Source organism: Aquarana catesbeiana, linkage group LG07 (genome assembly GCF_042186555.1).
Source record: "Aquarana catesbeiana isolate 2022-GZ linkage group LG07, ASM4218655v1, whole genome shotgun sequence".
Taxonomy (NCBI): domain Eukaryota; kingdom Metazoa; phylum Chordata; class Amphibia; order Anura; family Ranidae; genus Aquarana; species Aquarana catesbeiana.
Genome location: NC_133330.1, coordinates 28,936,238 through 28,955,918, shown reverse-complemented (window position 1 = coordinate 28,955,918; position 19,681 = coordinate 28,936,238). Strand labels below are relative to the sequence as shown.

At 40.9% G+C, this 19,681-nt stretch overlaps 1 protein-coding gene across 1 annotated transcript in view; it reads right to left on the bottom strand.

Moving 5' to 3' along the window:
• The window catches only part of COL7A1 (collagen type VII alpha 1 chain), a 294,025-nt gene that overhangs the window by 42,864 nt on the left and 231,480 nt on the right, over positions 1 to 19,681 (bottom strand). Inside the window, exons 80-89 of the mRNA XM_073591887.1 lie at positions 18,846 to 18,908; positions 17,690 to 17,734; positions 14,742 to 14,777; positions 7,556 to 7,591; positions 7,431 to 7,457; positions 5,996 to 6,028; positions 2,747 to 2,809; positions 2,617 to 2,652; positions 2,422 to 2,502; positions 1,171 to 1,239 (exon numbers count right to left, since the gene is read on the bottom strand). Coding sequence (XP_073447988.1) covers positions 1,171 to 1,239; positions 2,422 to 2,502; positions 2,617 to 2,652; positions 2,747 to 2,809; positions 5,996 to 6,028; positions 7,431 to 7,457; positions 7,556 to 7,591; positions 14,742 to 14,777; positions 17,690 to 17,734; positions 18,846 to 18,908 — 489 coding nt within the window. The remainder of the gene's footprint in view (positions 1 to 1,170; positions 1,240 to 2,421; positions 2,503 to 2,616; positions 2,653 to 2,746; positions 2,810 to 5,995; positions 6,029 to 7,430; positions 7,458 to 7,555; positions 7,592 to 14,741; positions 14,778 to 17,689; positions 17,735 to 18,845; positions 18,909 to 19,681) is intronic.

Genomic DNA, 19,681 nt, shown 5'->3' with positions numbered 1-19,681 from the left:
TTAGAAATATGTGCCCCCCCACTGTAATGTCCCATACACACGATCGGACTTTCCGACAACAAAATGGTCACACAAATGTTGGCCAACAATTACGAGCGTAGTGACGTACTAGACGTACTACATGGTTTTTCAGCTCTTTAGCGCCACCCTTTGGGCTCCTTCTGCTAATTTCGTGTTAGTAGAAGTTTGGTGAGTGTTGATTCGCGCTTTTCTTTTTGCGTTTTTTATTTTGCGCTATTATTTTTATTCTTGATATCACTTGAAAAAAAAAGCCTTTGAAAATTCATTTGCAATAACTCCATCAGTATCACCAGCAAAGCAGCTTCATTGTTATCCCATTAAAGAAGAAGAGAATTGTGCGCTGCATTTCGAGATTTCCTAATTTGCCACATCACGAATGTTAATTCTCCATTACGAACGCTTGTTTACAAGACCGACCTCTTCTGCTTCTGAGCATGCGTGGACTTTTGTGCGACGGACTTGTGTACACACGATCAGACTTTCCGACAGCAACGTTTTGTTGGAGGAAAATTTGAGAACCTGCTAGCAAACATTAGTTGGCGGAAAGTCCGACAGCAATAGTTCGATGGAGCGTACACACGGTCGGACTTTCCGACAACAAGCTCACATTCAACATTTCCCGTTGGAAAATCTGACCGTGTGTACGCGGCATTACACACATTTGTCATGTTTCTGGCCTCCCCCATCCATCTGTGGGAGCACAGAATCTAACTCTGTACAAGATATATTGGAGGGGGAATAATGGAGTTCCACTTCAATGACTTTCTCCACTTTTTCATATGGTTGTATTGCACTGCATCTTGGGAGCTATGGGGAAGGTCACAGGCTCCCCTATGTTCTGAAACAATGAGCATTTCCAAGGGCTCCAACAGGCCAATGGCTCAATAGAGGATAGAGACTAGGGTGGGTTTCAGTGGAAAGAGAAGTGTTTATTAAAAAAAACAACCCTTTAATATCTAACTCCAGTGGCTTAGCCCTTCCTTTTGGTTGGGTTGGCCATTTTTTAAAAAATTTTTTTGGTATTTTCAATGCTTTTATATTCTTTTACTAATAATATACTTTCTTGTTTTCTAAATGCAGAAAAGACAGAAGCTTAGTGCTGTTCCACATTAGCAAGGAGATAAGTGTGTTGGCCAGTTGATGATTTACCTCTCCTGGAACTCCAGCTTCTCCAGGTTCTCCTTTGACTCCGGCAGGACCAGGTGGACCTGAAATACCCTAAAAGGATAAAATGACATCTAAAATGTAAAGACATAGATGTATGTAGCGATCTGGTCAAAGTGAACTGATTGATCACCTGTAGCACCATGGCCAAACAAGCTGACAGATTGGAATATTCTTGTTGAAGTCTTCTAATAAGACGGTTAATGTTGGTTACACATCAGGAAAGAATCTATCAATTGTTTTTGGTTAATTTCATTTATTTATTAATATTTACTAACTCATTAACTGATATTCCTTATGTAAGATCTTTATATGAAAAGATTTATTGAATATTAGAGAACCAAAATGAAAAAACATCTATAGATCTATTGGATTGGATGAATGTATTAGAACGCCTGTCAGATATTTATTGATTGTACAAAGTCAAATTGTAGCGTTAAATGAGATCTGAGAATTCAAAAGCTTTTAATATTAATTTTGGTTTGCTGAAAGACGACATTGGACAAACCAACGTATTTTAAGGGGTCCATAAATATCCCCTTTCTTTAGAACTTGGGCACTATTTTGGTGTTTTGGTGACTGACTGCTCCTTGGCATTGTACCCTTGATACAGCATACAATTTATCCTGGTACTGTATCATCTTTGAGTCCTTTCAGCTATGTATAATATCCTATTGACTTGACTGTAGAGCCTCCCCACCTCCCCTTTGCCAAAGCAGGGCAGACAGGTAGCAGAATGCATTATGCGGACATCAGGTGTCAAACTGATGAAGGAACACAGCTAAGTAAACATTTCTCATATTTAATTAGAGTCTCTCTGCTCAAATGTTTTAAGTTGACTTCCAATACAACCCCAAATGAATAATTTAGTTTAATGGCAAGTTGAATCAGTTGCCGGATTCTTATATACTGTACAGTATATCCAAGATTCACAGTAACAATGAGACCCACTCCTGAGATTTCCTATTTTTGGCCAATGGTTATGTCCATCACAAAGCTAAACAATAGAGTTGCATTCTCCTGAAGGGTTCCCTATAATATCAAATGCACAAATATTATGCAAATCCAGAATTGTTTGACTACCATGATGAGGCCTTGCAGGCCAACTTGAGTTTCAGAGATACATAAGAACATTTAGTCTAGCAGTGTTCTGTTTTGAATTGAGTTGGCTTCTCTTTTGTCACAATGCAAACCTGAGATAAAGACAAGATTTGTAAACTTTGGTAGATACCGTACCATCTTCCCAGGAAGCCCAGGCTCCCCGTCTTTTCCTGGTAACCCATCTCTTCCAGGCTGCCCATTCTTTCCCGGTTCGCCCTGTAAAAAGAACACAACATGCCTTTCATTTAGATATGCTTAATAGAAAGTGGATTCCTCACCACAGAAACATATATATAGCACAGCTGTGGGGGCAATAGTCCCAAGATTTACCACTAGTCCAGCAACTCCTGGAGGTCCTTGTGGGCCCTGGGGATGAAAATAGATTATTAATAATTTAAGTCTGAACTGTGCTTATCAATACAGCTGGACAAATGGTTTACTGGTATATGTATGTTCTCACCACTTGTCCAGCAAGACCAGCAGTTCCCGGAGGTCCAGCAACCCCTTGTGGACCTGGCAATCCCTGTAAAACGAAAACTGAATGAACACATACAGTATATGCAGTAGGTGGATTTAGTAGATTCATAATTCTGTAACTAATTTGGGAAACCATGAGTTATACTTCAATGAAAGTTCCAGTACCATTAAAAGCTGTACAGGTAACTGCTAGATGTGTTTAAATATGTTTAAAAATTGCCTATTTTATCTGTAGCCAGATAAGATTTGCAATACCTGTTAAAAAATTTAAACAGTCTCTTACTCCTAAACATAGTTAATAAAGTAAAAAAAAAAAATATCTATCAAGGTTGAGCCCTCGCCAAAAAATTAGGAACTCTAATACCGTGTACACACGGGCGGACTTTTCGGCATCAAAGGTCCGACGGTCTTTCCGACTGACTTTCAACGGACTTCTGACGGACTTCTAACGGACTTTCGAACAAATGGACTTACCAACACACGATCACACCAAAGTCCGACAGATTCTTACGTGATGACGTACGACCAGACTAAAATAAGGAAGTTGATAGCCAGTAGCCAATAGCTGCCCTAGCGTCGGTTTTCGTCCGTCGGACTAGCATACAGAGGAGTGGATTTTTTGACCGGACTCGAGTCCGTCGGAAAGATTTGAAACATGTTTCAAATCTAAAGTCCGTCTGATTTTCGTCCGAAAAAGTCCGCTGCAGGTCCGATGAAGCCCACACACGGTCGGATTGTCCGACAGATTCATCCCATCAGACCAGTCCAGTCAAAAAGTCCGCCTGTGTGTACACGGCATTAGCCAACACTTGGTTAGAGTAGAGCAAAACGGAGGAAGGTAAAACAATGAGCCTATGAACACTATGCATTTGGGTAACTAATACATGATAAATGATGTGGTATGTTGCCATTCATTTAGAATGGCACCCCAATGCACCTACACAAAGTACCACAACACACGTGCTTAAGCTCACCAAAATAATGAACCCCCTCTGTGCATTGTGGGTCAATGCATTAAAAAAAGGCATGTCCATTGTGACAGACTCAACTGGGATAGAGGCTTTTGGAGGGGATTCAGTAGGCCTCTTGCCTACTGAATATGGGCCCTGGCTTTTTAGGGAGCTCTACTCTTTGGGAGGTGTGTGCCTGTGGGACCTCTAGAGTCGTTTTACTTTGGATTCAAGTTCATGTCTCCCCTAAACACACAGACTCTGGGAACCTAGGACCTGGATACAGATTTGGGGCCTCTGTGCCCAAACCAGCAATGACTGTTTCACCTCTCCCCTCCTAGACTCAGAATAGATGTTAATATAATGAGCTCAAAACAACCTGATGCTGGGTCTCCTTTTATAATCTGTTTAAGGTGTTATGTGTTACGTGTCTTTGTGCCATTGTGTGTCTCCTAGGTGTGAATTCCCATTCTTAATTGAGTCAACTATTGCTTCTCTCTGTTGGCTTATCCTCCTGGAGGTTACAACATGATGGGATTAGTCTTGTATCTACTTTACTTTGTTATCAAACCATTGTGGGATGTTTACGTGTTTGTGCTTATGGTAATGTGTAATGTACTTATGTTTGTGGGCTTGTTGCCGAATTGTTTGGGCACCCCTGACTAATCAAGGCTTGTTGTTAATTAGCGTATTGTGTACATTTATGTTGGCTGTTCCTTATATGTGATAATTGTCTAGGATAATGTGATCAAGCTCTTACCTGATCTTGCATGGTACATATTCTGTGTGGCTTTACAATAAAGTCAGTTCCAGTTTGCACCTAAGCTAGTGTTGTCTAGTCCTTGGGTGCAATATTCAGCAATATTCAGCAATATCTATCTATAAATATAGATATATCTATCTATAGATATATCTATAGATAGATATATATAGTATTTTCTGGCGTATAAGACAACCTTTTACACATAAAAAAACGGCTAAAAAGCGCTTGTCGTCTTATACGCTGTGTATCAAATGCAGCCAGCTGTATGTCAGCCCACCGGATGTGCGATAATACTGTATGTAGCTTCAGCTACATACAGTATACACCGCTGAGCCAATCCCGGTGAGCGATGAATTCTATTAATGAATACAGAGCCTGCTCAGATTGGAGTAACGACCTCTGCCAATCTGAGCAGGCTACATACAGTTGCCTGCTTGGATTGGCTTTGAGAGTCAGAGAGGCGTGGGTTGATGATGTTATAGCCTCTGCCAATCCAAGCAGGCTTTTTATTCATTAATAGAATACATCGCTCCCCATGATTGGCTCAGCGCAGTATGGCTCCAACTTCCATTAAGAAGGAAATATAGGCAATATGAAGCCTCAGAAGGGGGGTCGTCCTATACAGTGAGTATAGGCAAAAACTGTAGAAATACAGTAGAATTAGGGGGTTGTCTTATACGCTCGGTCGCCTTATACACCGGAAAATACGGTATATATATAGACACACAATGTATTGTCTAAAGTATTGTGACACCTGCCTTTATATGCACATGAACTTTAATGGCATCCCAGTCTTAGTCCGTAGGGTTCAATATTGAGTTGGCCCACCCTTTGCAGCTATAACAGCATCAACTCTTCTGGGAAGGCTGTCCACAAGGTTCAGGAGTGTGTCTATGGGAATGTTTGACCATTCTTCCAGGAGCTCATTTGTGAGGTCAGGGCACTGATGTGAACGAGAAGGCCTCCTTAGCCATACACAGCCTCGGGACCACCTGGCATGCTCCTGTTGATTGATTACACACTCTAGCTTCACCCCAGAGCCCTCATCAGGCATGAGAGCGCTTCCTGTAAGCCGCATATGTTTTCCTGATATTTGTAAGCGCATTTTATATTAAATGAAAATTCCTTTGAAATATTATGCTATGTGGCTTTTCCTGCTCTGTGCTTAATGCTCTTGACATCTCATGTAAGGAGGGGGTGAGGTGCTCTGGACATCTAGTCTTACAGAGACAACTGGCCCTTTGAGGGCAACCATAATTCTGATGCGGCCCGCAATTAAATTGAGTTTGACAACAACCCTGCTTTAAGTCATGTGTTTATAACCAAACAAAAACTATTTTGTTGGCTTTAATTTTGCTGTTTCCCACCTCACCTCTCAGAAAAGAGCAGTACAACACAACAAAATGAAGCATGTACTGTATGTCTAGCTGTACAGAGTAATAGCATAAACAAAAACTCAGTTGGTTAATAAACTGTGTATATATATAAAGGAAACAATAGTGATGCCTGCGCAACTCACCCGCACACTGGGACCAGGCTCTCCTGCACTGCCCTGTAAACACAATGATCATCATTTTCATAGATATGAACTATTTCATTCATGTAAAGAAGGCCTTACAGTTCTTTTATAGATATAGATAGTTTGTAGATAATAAAGTATGAGGACTGCTGCTAACAATTGAGCTTCAGTAGATACCACTATTTTCTAACTCTTCCCAGGGCAAGCCCCCTGTTGGATTTTTGCAACATTCAAAACCCATTCAGTTCTAAAACATTAAGTGCATGTTTGTCACTCATATACAATATTTAATAGTCATATTTTGTAAGAGACAATTCCATCTTTCCCTGCTGTGGGTGTACCTGCAATTTCCACTCTGCACTATTCTGATCTAAAATATGACAATCCAATCCCAAATATATACTATTCTATACGGGTACCTCTCTGGAAATTGCTTTGTATTGTATCTTCACCCATCATGGCAATTGTAATATTTGTAATTGATTTTTTTTTTCAGCTCATTTCACTTTTAGCCCTGATGAAGGACTGTTTCTGGACTGTTTCTAGACTTGTGCAACTTTGTTGCGCTTCCAACTTTTTTATTCAAAACTAACCTCTAACTCAGCCTTTCTCAACCTTTTTAACCCGAGGGAACCCTTGAAATAATTTTCAGGTTCTCATGGAACCCCTGCAAAAGAAGATAATACCTACAGCTTAGCATGATCAATCATCTGAAGAAGTTTTAAAAAAATAATTAATGTTAATTATTTTCAGTAATATTCTTGAAATAAATAGTTGCAAAACAGAGATACAGACGGTAAAATCTATGGTGTCCTCTGACATTAGTGGTCAGTGTGGAAGTGAGCCCTTACATTGGTAGCTAGAGGAAAAATGCCTGCTTGCATTAGTGGCCAGTGTAGGTGGAAGATCAACTCACATTTGCTCATTGCTCAAGGAACCCCTGGCAACCTTAAGAGGAACCCTAGGGTTCAATGGATCCCTAGTTTGAGAAACACTGCACTCTTTTGGTTGAGGAAAATTTACTCCATGCACTAGAGGTCAGTGTAATGAGGAGATCAACCCACCTTTGCTCACGGCTCAAGGAACCCCTTTCAACCTCAGGAGAATCCCTAGGGTTCCACGGAACTCTTGTTGAGAAACACTTCCCTAGCTACTGATTGGCCAGATATGTTCTGGAAGTCCTCAACCCATCTTTGCTCACTGCTCAAGGAACCCCTGGCAACCTCAAAAGGTACCCTAGGGTTAGATGGATCCCTGGTTTGAGAAACACTGCTCTCTCCTAGTTGAAGAAAATTGCATTCATTCAACCCACCTTTGCTCACTGCTCAAGGAACCCCTTTCAACCTCAGGAAGAACCCTGGTTGAGAAGCACTTCCCTAGCTACTGATTGGCGAGATATGTTCTGGAAGTCCTCTCTGTCCATGCCGTTACTTACCTTTGGTCCAGCAGGTCCTGGGGGACCCTGTATATGAACAAAAGAAATATCCATGAATACATTTTTTAAAATCCATGTTAAGTAAATACAGATATAAGGGATGGACATAAAAAAAAAAAACTCACAGAAGGTCCTTGCTGACCTGGCTCTCCTGGGGTACCCTGCAAGTACATAATAATACAGAATAAATATGTTACATTGCTACATTGTAATCACATCTGTGACGCGTATTTGCTAAGCCAGAAAGGGAGTAGCAGTTATATTGCAGAATTGTCAGGCGAGGGTCCCCTCCCCTGACTGTGGTAAAGGCAACATATACACCAGGGGTATCCAACTGTTTGACCTTTCTAGGCCACATTGGAAGAAAAGTAATTGACTGGGGCCACACATAAAGTACACGAACAATAAGGATAGCTGATGAGCAGAAAAAGTCAGGCAGATCATCAAGTTAATGATCACTGACATAGATAATGTACCTTTCTAAGTAATAAAACTTTTTTTTTTTCATTTTTTTATTATAAAAGTAAAAGAGGGCAACATAAAACTAGTGCAATATTTGTTTTTGATAAACTAACACATCAATATCTGGTTGGATGGATGTAATAGCAATGCTCAATTAATTCTTAAGGTGTCTATCAGATATTTTGGTTCTAATTTTGCCCTTCATGTGCTTCAGCCTTGGAAATAGATGCTCACTATAGGTGCTACCGAAAACTGATGACATGAATGAGGCATGATTGTGAAGAGTGGGATATTGTTCTTTGAGAATCTAAAACTTATTAAAGTCCAGTAAAGAGACACTGTCAAATTTTTCTTCAAAATTCCAAGAAAATCAACATTTTTAAGTAGGTTTACGATTTTGTGTTGGGCCACATTCATAGCCGTCTCGGGGCCCTATGTGGCCCATGGGCCACATGTTGGAAACCCCTGACATACACCGTTGCAGATTTACCATTTTACATATTTCTTGATTAAAACTAAATCAAGTACAAGGATCAGATTGTGCTCTGGTGAATTACTATTCTGGACTAGTAGAGAATCCTCTATGTCAAGTAATAATACATCACCTCCCCTATGCACTGCCCTCTGCTTCCCAGTTAATAACCCTCTGTACTATCCCAAGTATAAGTCTTTGAAGGTAGGATTGTCTCAGACTGTATTGTCACACAGCAGCCCATCACATATTTATTCTCCGGCTTTCCTTTTTCTGTGCAAGCCACAATCTGATAAGTTACTATAAGGTAATGCTGTCTTAGACAATGCTTTGCTCTGAGACTGGGAGGCTGAAAGGGTAAGTTCACTTTTACCAAAAAAATGGCTGTTCATGTAAGGGATGCCTGTAGATAAAAGCAAACTGTGCAGCTTTGATGAGAGTTGAAAGTTGATTGGGCATGGCTCCTGAGCCCCGGGCGACGTAATTTATGATGAAATGCATTGGGTGGAGCCTTGCTTGTGACGTCATTGCGTTCTACAAACTAGGAAGTGGACTGTCTAGCTATCCTGGGTTGATTGTTTCATACATGCCCTTGATTTCTCATCATATGTGAGTGTTCATTTTAGGTTTTTAACTAAACTTTGTTCTACAGTTTTACACTATGTAGGATTGTCTTTTTCTTGCATGGATATCAGCATTGGCAGACTGACAACTCATGGGGCCCCCGGGCAATAGGAGATTATGGGGCCCCCAGGCAATAGATTATGGGGCCACACAGTATACACACACACATACAGTATACACACACAGTCACACAATATACACATACAGTACACACACAGAATACACATACACACACTGAAAAGGTACCGGAGAGGCGGGGCAGCTATAATCTTGGGATTTTTCAAAAAACACAGATTTTTACATACTGTCCCTGGTTTTATTGAGGCTGGCAACCCTGATGGGGCCCCTTAGTGGCATGGGGCCCTCGGGCAGTCCGCCCCTGGATATCAGTTGATGATGCAGAGTTGCTATTGGCTCTAATCTTATATGTGTGACCGGATTTACTCTGATGGTATATTGCCAATTCTGACCATTCCCAGGTGAGGGGTGCCTGCTTTTTTCGATCTGGACAACACAGACATATAGAGCGTGATTGACTCCATACTTATGGTACTCGAGTCCACTCCATTTGGTAAGTGCATCTGCCCCTCTTTCATGGTGATGGTTCACGGGAGAAGTGGGCGTTATATGGTCTGATATATGGTGATCCCCACAAGGAAGAGGATCTGAGATTTATCACTGCCTCTTAATTGCATATGCTTTGATCATAATCATATTTGCATTTGCTAATTCACTTTTTATGTTTAGTGCTGCACTTATGTATGTATTCATTTGTGTTATCAACTTATGTCTATTGATGGGCTGGCGGCTATTTAAGTTCTCTGAGAGCAATTTCCTTTTGCACATTTGAAAGCTGAATAAAGCTCTTGCAATAGGTGTTGGCCATTCCATATCTCATGAAGCCTAACTGAAAAATTCCCAGATTGCATCCCCCTGTCCGTCCTTGTTGCTAGGATGTTGCTAATAGACTCCCAACTGTTCACTGAACTCTCAAACACTGAGCTCAGAGCTGCAATGCCTGAGGAGAGAAAGGACATGTGAAGAGGTTTGAATCAGAGAAATAAGCTCACTCCTGTGATGGTGAAGCTAGGAGTGTCTTAGCAACATCCTAGCAACAAAGCTGGACAGGGAGATGCAATCTCTAGGAGATTTTCAGTTAAGCTTCATGAGATATGTAAATGGCCGACACTTATAGTAAGCTCATTTTTCAACTTTGGTCAAAGTTGCACAGATTGTTTTCATCCACATACATCCCTTATATGCCTTCGGAATACCCGAACAGTGGCTGCAACCGACTTTGCTCGGCTTCCTTGATTTCTCAATTGAAGCCTGTCGAGCCTGGTGGTGTTGGCAGGACCACCCTGGGCTCGAATTTTGACTGATTCACAGGAATCGGCCAAAATTTGAGCTGTGTCTGCCCAGCTTTTTTCAGTACAAGGGTGCAAGATGCAAAATGCTAAATTCAAAGTGCATTACTGATAGCATCTGCTCAGAATCGATCTTGGATGACCTGGCCTCCGTATTTGTCAACTTAGTTACCATGGGTTACTACACTTTGAACTTGGTGCTTGGCTCCTTGCACTAACTAAAGTATATCCAAGGGCAAAACTTTTGTTATATTTTGAATAGAAGAGTGGAGGGTTAAAACTGCAGTCAGATATTTTTTCTTTTGTCATCTGTGTCTCATTATGGAGATTTCTCTTCATGTCCTGTCCTTTGGACTCAACAGGAAGTAAGGGGATTGCTTTCCAATGTGAAGGAAATTCACACTTGTGCGACTTGTCATGCAACTTTGGACATCAAAATTGCATGACAAGTCATTCCCCATGTTTTTCATTGATACCCATTCATATATGTGCAACTTAAAGTTGCAGCAACTTTAAAGTAGTTTATGCACTACTTTGGTCTGACTTTCATGCAACTTGAGGGCCATAGACTTCAATGTTAACCCTCAGAAGTTTCACGAAAGTCGTACCTAAATGTTATACAATGCAACTGGTGTGCAACAGTTGTCCATTATCACTGGTCAAAGCCAAAGTCTTATGCAAGTTTCACCCATCCAAAGTTGCATCAAAGTTGCACCAAAGGTGCACTCCAAAGTCGGCGCAACTTTGGAGTCCTACAAGTGTGAAGGGAGCCTTAGTTGCCTTTGCAACAAAGAGCCCCATTGAATGATTTCTCCTCTATTTCGGTTCTGGTGACAACCCAGACTTTTGTATTTACCCCTCACTTTCACTCCTGGTGACATTGATGATCAAGTCACACAGTTAGAGAAAGCGAATCTTCCTAATGGGGACACAGACAGCACCAAAAAAAAACCTAGCATAAAACCAAAGATAAAAATCGGCTTGCACACCAAAATTAGTATACCTCTTATTTTTATAGAGATGCTAATAGCAAAATGTAGCTTATGCAGTAAAAAACTAGCAACGTGTCAAAGACTTGGAGGTCCCCTTTCTCAGGGTGGAGGACTTCCTCACCTTCTCACTTTGATAAATGGGACCTCTGTGTCCCCAAATATTGGTGACTTTTACTGAAAGGGTTATTTTATGTACTAAGAATAAATAAAAAAAATGGAGATCTGCTATTTTTGATGTGCTGGCTATTTTTTTTATCTTTATGGTGCAATTCATTTTAGACCTAGTTAAGATGCTCTAACACATGTTCTCAGTAACAATAATTGCTATTTCCCTGTCATTTTTCAGGGCATGCTCTGGCAAGATACATACAACATGCACTGTTTAGAGGGTCAGTAAAGGGTTAGTATGAGAGTATATGTTTAGCTTTAAGTAGATCTGCCATGAGAGATATATGAAGGTTACATAACAGCCAGGTGGCAAGCATTTCTCAGAAGAACAGTTCAGCAATGTTAAGTTACTTTCATGACAGGTTTCCTTTAAAGAGGTTTTCCAAGTCCAGTAAAAGACTTGACTTTAGACTGTATGGCAGTACTTGTATAAGTGATGGCATAGAAAAGTGGTCTTCAAACTGTGGCCCGGGGGCCAAAAGCGGCCCTTTACTTGCTTTTATTGGGCCCTTGGGCACTCTTTCATCCACTGAAACCAGAAATGGGGCATACGCCCCCACCTCCCCCCACTGACCCAAGTGAAAGGGTACAATCTCTCCCAATGACACCCACGAGGGGGCACAATTCCTCCCAATGACAACAATGATGGGGCACAATTCCTCCCAATGACACCAAAGATAGGACATTGTTTTTTCCCACTGATGTCAAGAGCTTTTTTTACTCCCAATGACCATAGTCCGGCCCCACTAAAGTCTGAAGGACAGTAAACTGGCCCCTTGTTTAGAAAGTTTAGAGACCCCTGGCATAGAATAAACCTGTCTACTACTGTAGAATAGGATGGAGAGAAGGTCCAATGGTAGGTGGTCATAACTGCTTGGCTATTTTTAAAGCTTGCCATTTTCTGTAGATTAGCCACTAAAAGGAGCTCTCAATGTCTCCGTGTTTAATACACTCTTTACCTACAGAGTACTGATGTTGATAAAAATTGGGGAGAGAAGTCCCTGGCTTACAGATACCAAGTTATTTATTTTGGACTTAAAGTGTCACTAAACCCACGTCATAAAAAAACTATCAATAAAAGGTGCATTACATGCTGTTAATACTAACTCAGGTATGATGAGATTCATCTTATGTAATCTGCAAAAAAACTGGTTGGTCCTGCTGCTCTCTATCTCCCCCTTCTGTCCATGTCCCCAATTCAGCTAGTGATTTTACAGAGCAGTGTCGGCAACTCTGCACATGCTCAGTTTTCAGTGAGTTTCTATGCTGAGCATTTCCTCCCTATCACATCTGAGCAGCCCATGTGACTATAGAGTAACACATGTGGGTGTATACACAGTGGTAAATGACAGCCCACTCCCTCCTCTTCCATGCCCACTAACCAGCTAAACACAATGGGGGTTGGATATTACATGTAGATTGATGGTGGCTTCACCTCCCTCATATTCTACCACTACAGACTGGGGAGGGGCATGGCACAGCCTGTGACCGACCGACAGCCTTATTTCCACAAAATTATAAAGATTTGATTTCAAATATATTTTTGTATGCCAATATAAACAGTTTATTGGTATTATTTATTTATTTTTACTCTGTATTGCAAAGGCTGTTTTTTTTTTATTTTGAACATGTGACCAGCAGCAGAGGTCTAGAAGCTCCTCCTGCTTATGTTTCCCTGCAGACACAGGCTGGGAGAGAGCAGGGTCATGTGACAGCTCCATATCGTGTGTTTAGTATCACTTTTAAATTTTTTTCAAAGAATTATTCACAGAACCTGGAAAAATCCTTTAATTTGTTCTTTTTTTGTCTAAATTAGCAACTTCTACGTCTTCATACATTCAATAAATTGCCCCTTATACCAAGATGTAATGAGACTCCTACTTTACTGTATAGTGCTCTCCAGAACAAGACATCTAGCTCAAACTGTTTTATCTTTCAGCTCTAAAATGTTTAAATTTGAAAGAACCTGACCTGGTCGAACATTTTTCCAATGTAACAACAATGCTGAAGTGTAGGCACCTTGCACAGCATGAAAGTGTGGCCATAGACTATTAGGTTTATTTAGAAATAAATCTAACAGATTTTTCCATCCATACTAAGCAGCATTGATGGACAAATCAACCTGTTAAGCTGTTGTATACTCGAACAGTGTCTGCATCTGATTGGATGCAGTGCTTATTCCTCCAAAGGTTTTCCAGTAGGCTACATAGACAAGAGTCAGGCGACTTTTGTTAAACAGAGCAGGCCGTCAGGATCAATACATTTTAGACAGTTCCTCAGGAGGTGGCTGAAATTAGCTTGGTGTACTGCCAACTTTAGCATTCAAACTGAGGCCCCAATGGTTCCCCATCACTGGTTCCCAGGCTTAGTATGCACATGTGGCCTGGACATGTGTCCAATTTAGCATTAAGCTGGGGGTGGGGGTTAATCTTGACTTCGGCAAAGGTTGAGACCCTATGCACATTCGAGGCTTAGGATCCTGAGGAGCTCCATAGGAACTGTCAACTAAAACAAGCACCTTGTACCTGCACTATAGCTCTGGTATTACTTTAGATACGTTTAGGACCAGGCCATGTTCATATTAGAATGTGTACACTTGTGCTTCTGCACAAAAAATGTCAGCAGGGACTATTTTATTGGATAAAAAGAATATATTTTTTTTTAAGCCATGTGCAATGCATAAAGATAACTGTCTCTTTGTGGGCAGGAACTGACGATATTATCATCTCAACAACGTGGGTTGTCACCCACAGCAGAGAAATGGTACTGGCCATACCCAAACCTACAGATTTGCAATGCGTTGCATTAAGGACCACATCTTCTGCAGCTCAGCAACAATAGTGTTCTTGTACGAACTTAAAAAAAATGAAGACCATTAAGGGACAATCACAAGGGAAAGTTATCTTCCAATGAGTAATTGCTATTTAGCATTGATCATAGTTGGGTCTTGCTGGAACAACAAGTTTTCACAATGTAAAACAAACATGCCACATGCAAGCTGAACACCTACCGGTCGTCCAAGAACTCCTGGGAAGCCCGGCATGCCCTGCGGATATATTTAATTCAAGCTAAATCATTAGTAGAAGGAAAGATGAGTTAACCACAACCCGGGTCAATCATTAAAAGTGACCGTGCAACGCGACAGACCAAAGCAAGTATGAGGGCTCCAACAACCGACTCAAGCCAAAGGGCCAAACTACGGCCAAGAGGGTGAGGGTTTACTTACAGCTGGGCCAGGAAGCCCGCTATTGCCCCTCTCGCCCTATAATGAACGGAATGGAAACAGAGCAGGAAGGAATCAAGCAGGTCACATTTACTTTTTAAGGCATATAAACCTTTACATACAACATTGTTGAGCTAACAACATTTAAGGACAAATGTATAAACTGTTATCCTTAAGGCCTCTTTGACATGGGGCGTACTACAGCATACACTGTAGTAATCCCCATGTGAATGAGTCCTAAATGCCACAGGCTGAGTAAAAAAGCCTGTTCCCTGCCAGCATGCTATAGAGAAGGACCCTTGTGAAAGCAGTGGTCTCACTACAGAGGTCCCACAAGCCACCAATTGAGTCAGACCAACCAGTAAAGTTCATGCTGACTGGAGAGCTTTGGCTCCGACTCAATAGTAGATTTGTCGGACCTCTGCAGAGAGGCCACTGCTTGTAGTGTACTGGCAGGGGAATGGCTTTTTAACGTAGGCTGTGGCTGCTTTAGAAAAAAAAACTGTAAAACATTGAACATCTTTGGTTTTGATGCACCTGGAATGTATTTAGCTAATTTATCTTAAAGTTCAATTGGGATTAAGATTTCTATAAAGGTGTTAGTGTGAGTCTGTTTTTAGGATCCCATATATCATTGAAGAGTATTTCTGTCTTACAAAACTAGCAAACCTATGCTTGTTCATTAGATAGGATGGTATTCTCAATTTCTAATAAAATTCCAACTGGAATGAATTTACAACACAGGGGTTGATTTACTAAAGGTAAATAGACTGTGCACTTTGCAAAGTACAGTTGCACTTAGCAGATGCAGTTGCTCCAGAGCTTAGTAAATGAGGTAAAGCTTCACTTTGCAAAGAATACCCCAATCACGTGCAAAGAAAATAAAAAGAAACAGCATTTTTGCCTGCACATGATTGGATGATGGAAGTCAGCAGAGCTTCTGCTCATTTACTAAGCTCTGGAGCAACTGCACTTTGCAAGTGCACAGTCTGTTTGCCTTTAGTAAATCAACCCCACAGTGTACACACTTTAGTAGCCTGCGAATGTAAAGTGCAGCATACAAAGTGCATCTCATTGGGGTATGTAATGATGTACAGTACGATGTACATAGAGTAGTGTTCCAGGTATAGAGTGTAGTGGTCTGGAGCAATGTTTCTCAACTCCAGTCCTCAAGGCGCCCCAACAGGTCATGTTTTTAGGACCACCCTCCGATGAAATAGCTGTGGTAATTGCTAAGGCAGTGAAACTGATCAAATCAGCTGTGCAAAATAATGGTAAGCCTGAAAACATGACCTGTTGGGGCGCCTTGAGGACTGGAGTTGAGAAACACTGGCCTGGAGTATGTAGAGTACGGCACAATGTAAAGGGAGCAGCAAACCCCATTATGTAATGTACAGCATGGTGCATAAGGTACAAAGTGTACTGCAATGCAAAACTGCAAAACTATAGCCCAGGTATACATCCTCCTGCATGGGAGACAACTACAAGAAAAAATACAAATAGGTTAATGTGCCTTTAATATCCAAACAATTGTTGTAACCAACATAGTTGATAAATCAATGCTTAATACAATCTGATTCCAAATGTAGCCCCCCCCCCCCCCCAATACACATCACAATTGTATAATTTTACAATATACAGTATTCAATTAAGCAATTATTATGTAATGACAAGCAGAGTGGGAGGGAGAGTCAAATTATTTAATAAAAATAGGGGAAAATGAAGAATGCCTTTTCATCTAATGATTGTCTGTAACCAATCCTACTCACTTTTTTAAATTGCTGTATTTGCAGCTTGTTCAATTAAGCTTTGAAAATGAAAGATAGAAGCTGACCGGTTGCCCTGCGCTGCTCAAGTTTTGATAAATTCCCTCCAGTATGATGTATATTTTAAAACCGGTCAATTTATCTTTGACCAATTTTTGACCAAAATCTGATTATAATTGAGAATGGTATCCTACAGGTGTGTACTTGAGATCCAACTTGAAATATCACATTTCTCCTGGGTGGTGGACTCTATTTTTATCATTCATTTATCAAACTAGCCATGTATGGACTGCCTAATCTTCTTGAACTGGTTATTAAATAGTGAGTGGAAACAGGTTCCTACAAGAGCAAGTATGTCCTTCCAAACCCTCGATAAATCTTCAACATTGAGGGCATTTATACTGTACTGAATAAGTGATGTAATCAAAGTAGTAATTATGTTACGTTAATACATTCTTGCTGATTTGTTTGGCCAAAAAGTGTTTAATACAGTAGCCTCTATCTTGTTGAGTTCATTCAACATTTCTAATGGGTGTTTTGCAGATGCCTGAAGGTGCAGATGAAGTAGGGCAGCACAGTGGCTTAGTGGCTAGCATTTCTGCCCCTGGTTTGAATCCCAGCAATAGCCCCATCTACACAAAGTTTTCTGAAGTCCCTGTGCTTGCATGGGTTTCCACCTACACTCCAACGACATCGCTGGTAGGTAAATTGGCCCTACGATGTGTGTGTACATATGTGAGTAAGGGACCTGATATTGTAAGCTCCTTGGGGGCAGAAAATTATATTAATGTACAGTATGTAAAGTGCTGTGTAAATTTTTGGCATTTTATAAGTACCTCAAATATAAAAACATTTTACGGAAATGAGATGGGGAAGAAACCCTTTTTTTCCTTTTCTGTGAAGGTTTGTGAACCATGCAAGTAATGACCATGGTGGAAGTAGTTTTTGTACATTGTGGCTGAAATTTTAGATGATTTTGATCAATGTTTTACTAAAAGGGGCTTTGCGAAGACACCCTTTTTGAATCGGTTATTGAAATAGTGGAAGCAACGCAGTGGAATTGACTGAAATGGATTGATGGAAGAGGAAAATATTTGCTGGTATTGGTGTGTTGGTGGATGTGGGTGCTGGAAAGCCATATACACTGATCTTGAATTGATAAAAGATAATTGTAACATCACATACCGGTTTTCCTTCAGGCCCTGCCAGCCCTCTCTCTCCAGGAGCACCCTACAGGAAGAATGACATAAATTTAGTATGCTACATTGAACAAATATCAGTGAGTGTAATGATTTTTAAATAATTATATTTTAAATGTTCTTTGGAAAATGTACATGTTTATCAACCTCTAGGTCTTAAGGGTCATTGGTTCTAATTCAACCTGGTCTACTAGTGAAGATTATGGTCCACCCCAAGTGCACTCCCTTCAGTAAGCCACCAAAGAACTCCTCTTTCCTGGAAAATGTACACGTTTATCAACCTCTAGGACTTAAGGGTCATTGATTCTACTTCAACCTGGTCTACTAGTGAAGATTATGGTCCACCCCAAGTGCGCTCCTCTCAGTAAGCCACCAAAGAACTTCTCTTTCCTGGAAAATGTACACATTTATCAACCTCTAGGTCTTAAGGGTCATTGCTTCTACTTCGGCCTGGTCTACTACTGAAGATTATGGTCCACACCAAGTGCGCTCCCTTCAGTAAGCCAACAAAGAACTTCTCTTTCCTGGAAAATGTACATGTTTATCAACCTCTAGGACTTAAGGGTCATTGCTTCTACTTGAACCTGGTCTACTAGTGGAGATTACGGTCCAACCCAAGTGCGCTCCTCTTAGTAAGCCACCAAAGAACTTATCCTTCCTGTCTATTTGTTTCCAAAGCAGGCAATCCCTATGAAAGCTTGACTGCAACGTTCAGCTAGCCTAGGTATATACATTGAGGAGCTTTATATTCTAGAGGAGGATCAAGCAGTCAGTCTGTTAATACTTGTATTTAAAGTGAACCTGTATTTTTTACATGCAGATCACAGCAACAGGTTCTCTTCAATGCAGACCCAATAGCAGCATCAGGGGAGCAAAGGGAAGGTCAGTAAGTAAGCACTTACTGACCTTCCTTTTGCTCCACTGATGCTGCTATTGGGAGCCCAGCAAGAAAAGAAACCCAGTGTTATATCTGTGAGTACTCAAAAGACTGAAGATGCTGTACTCGCTCCTATGTTTTAACACTGGGCCACTCATCAAGCACCAGCACTCTACATTAGACGAAGGTAAGTGAGCCCCATGCCCAAAATGGCAGAAGGATTTCAAACTGTAGCTATCATTAAACCATAATATGAAACTCTTACCGACAGTCCATCTCTGCCCTTTTCTCCAGTTTCACCTTTGTCTCCTTTGGGCCCAGCAGCTCCCTGGAAAAAAATAAAACAAAAGCAAAGTTGGTTATGTTTTCCAAAACTGGTTCAAAAAGTGGGAAGAGAACCCTGCAAAAGAGAAGATAAGGGGACATGCAGTAAAATAGATCGATTTAGTGTAGGTGTCCTTGAATCCCTCACCATCAACATACTACAAAGTAGATTGATCCTACAGAATGAGACTCGCTTTTCTGAGGCTGCAATTATTTATGTAGGAAATCCCAACTCTGTCTTCTCTTGCATGCTGACCTGTGTCTGAACTCTGTGGCTACAAATATTACCCTACTAATGGTATGACGCTGTTTAAGCTGAAGATACAGGAGACTACCTTTGTTCCTTACTTAAGCAGCCAGGCACTGTAACTGTCATCCTGATCTGAAATTTCAACTGAGATGCCGTTATTCATATGAACTTGATTAAAAATGGATTTTGGTTTACAACTTTGTGTTTTTTGTCAGTGAATATACAAGGGTGAGTCATTATCACTTGACCAAATGCCCAGGCTGTTTGTTCGCATGATGGACACAGAGGGGACCAAGAAGCAGCATTTTCTTGGGGATCGACAAGTATTTCAGTCTTTGTATTACCCCTTCTTTATCCATACCAGGAAAAGGTTGCAAACCAGGTTCAGGTCTCTGTCACTTTTGTGATCCTGTCCTTGGTGAGACCAGGAACAGAGTCAGTAAAATATGCTAGGAGAAACCTTACTAATACATGTTAGATGGATCGAAGTGGTGGTGCTCCCTTTCTGCCAAAAATTCTACAGATTG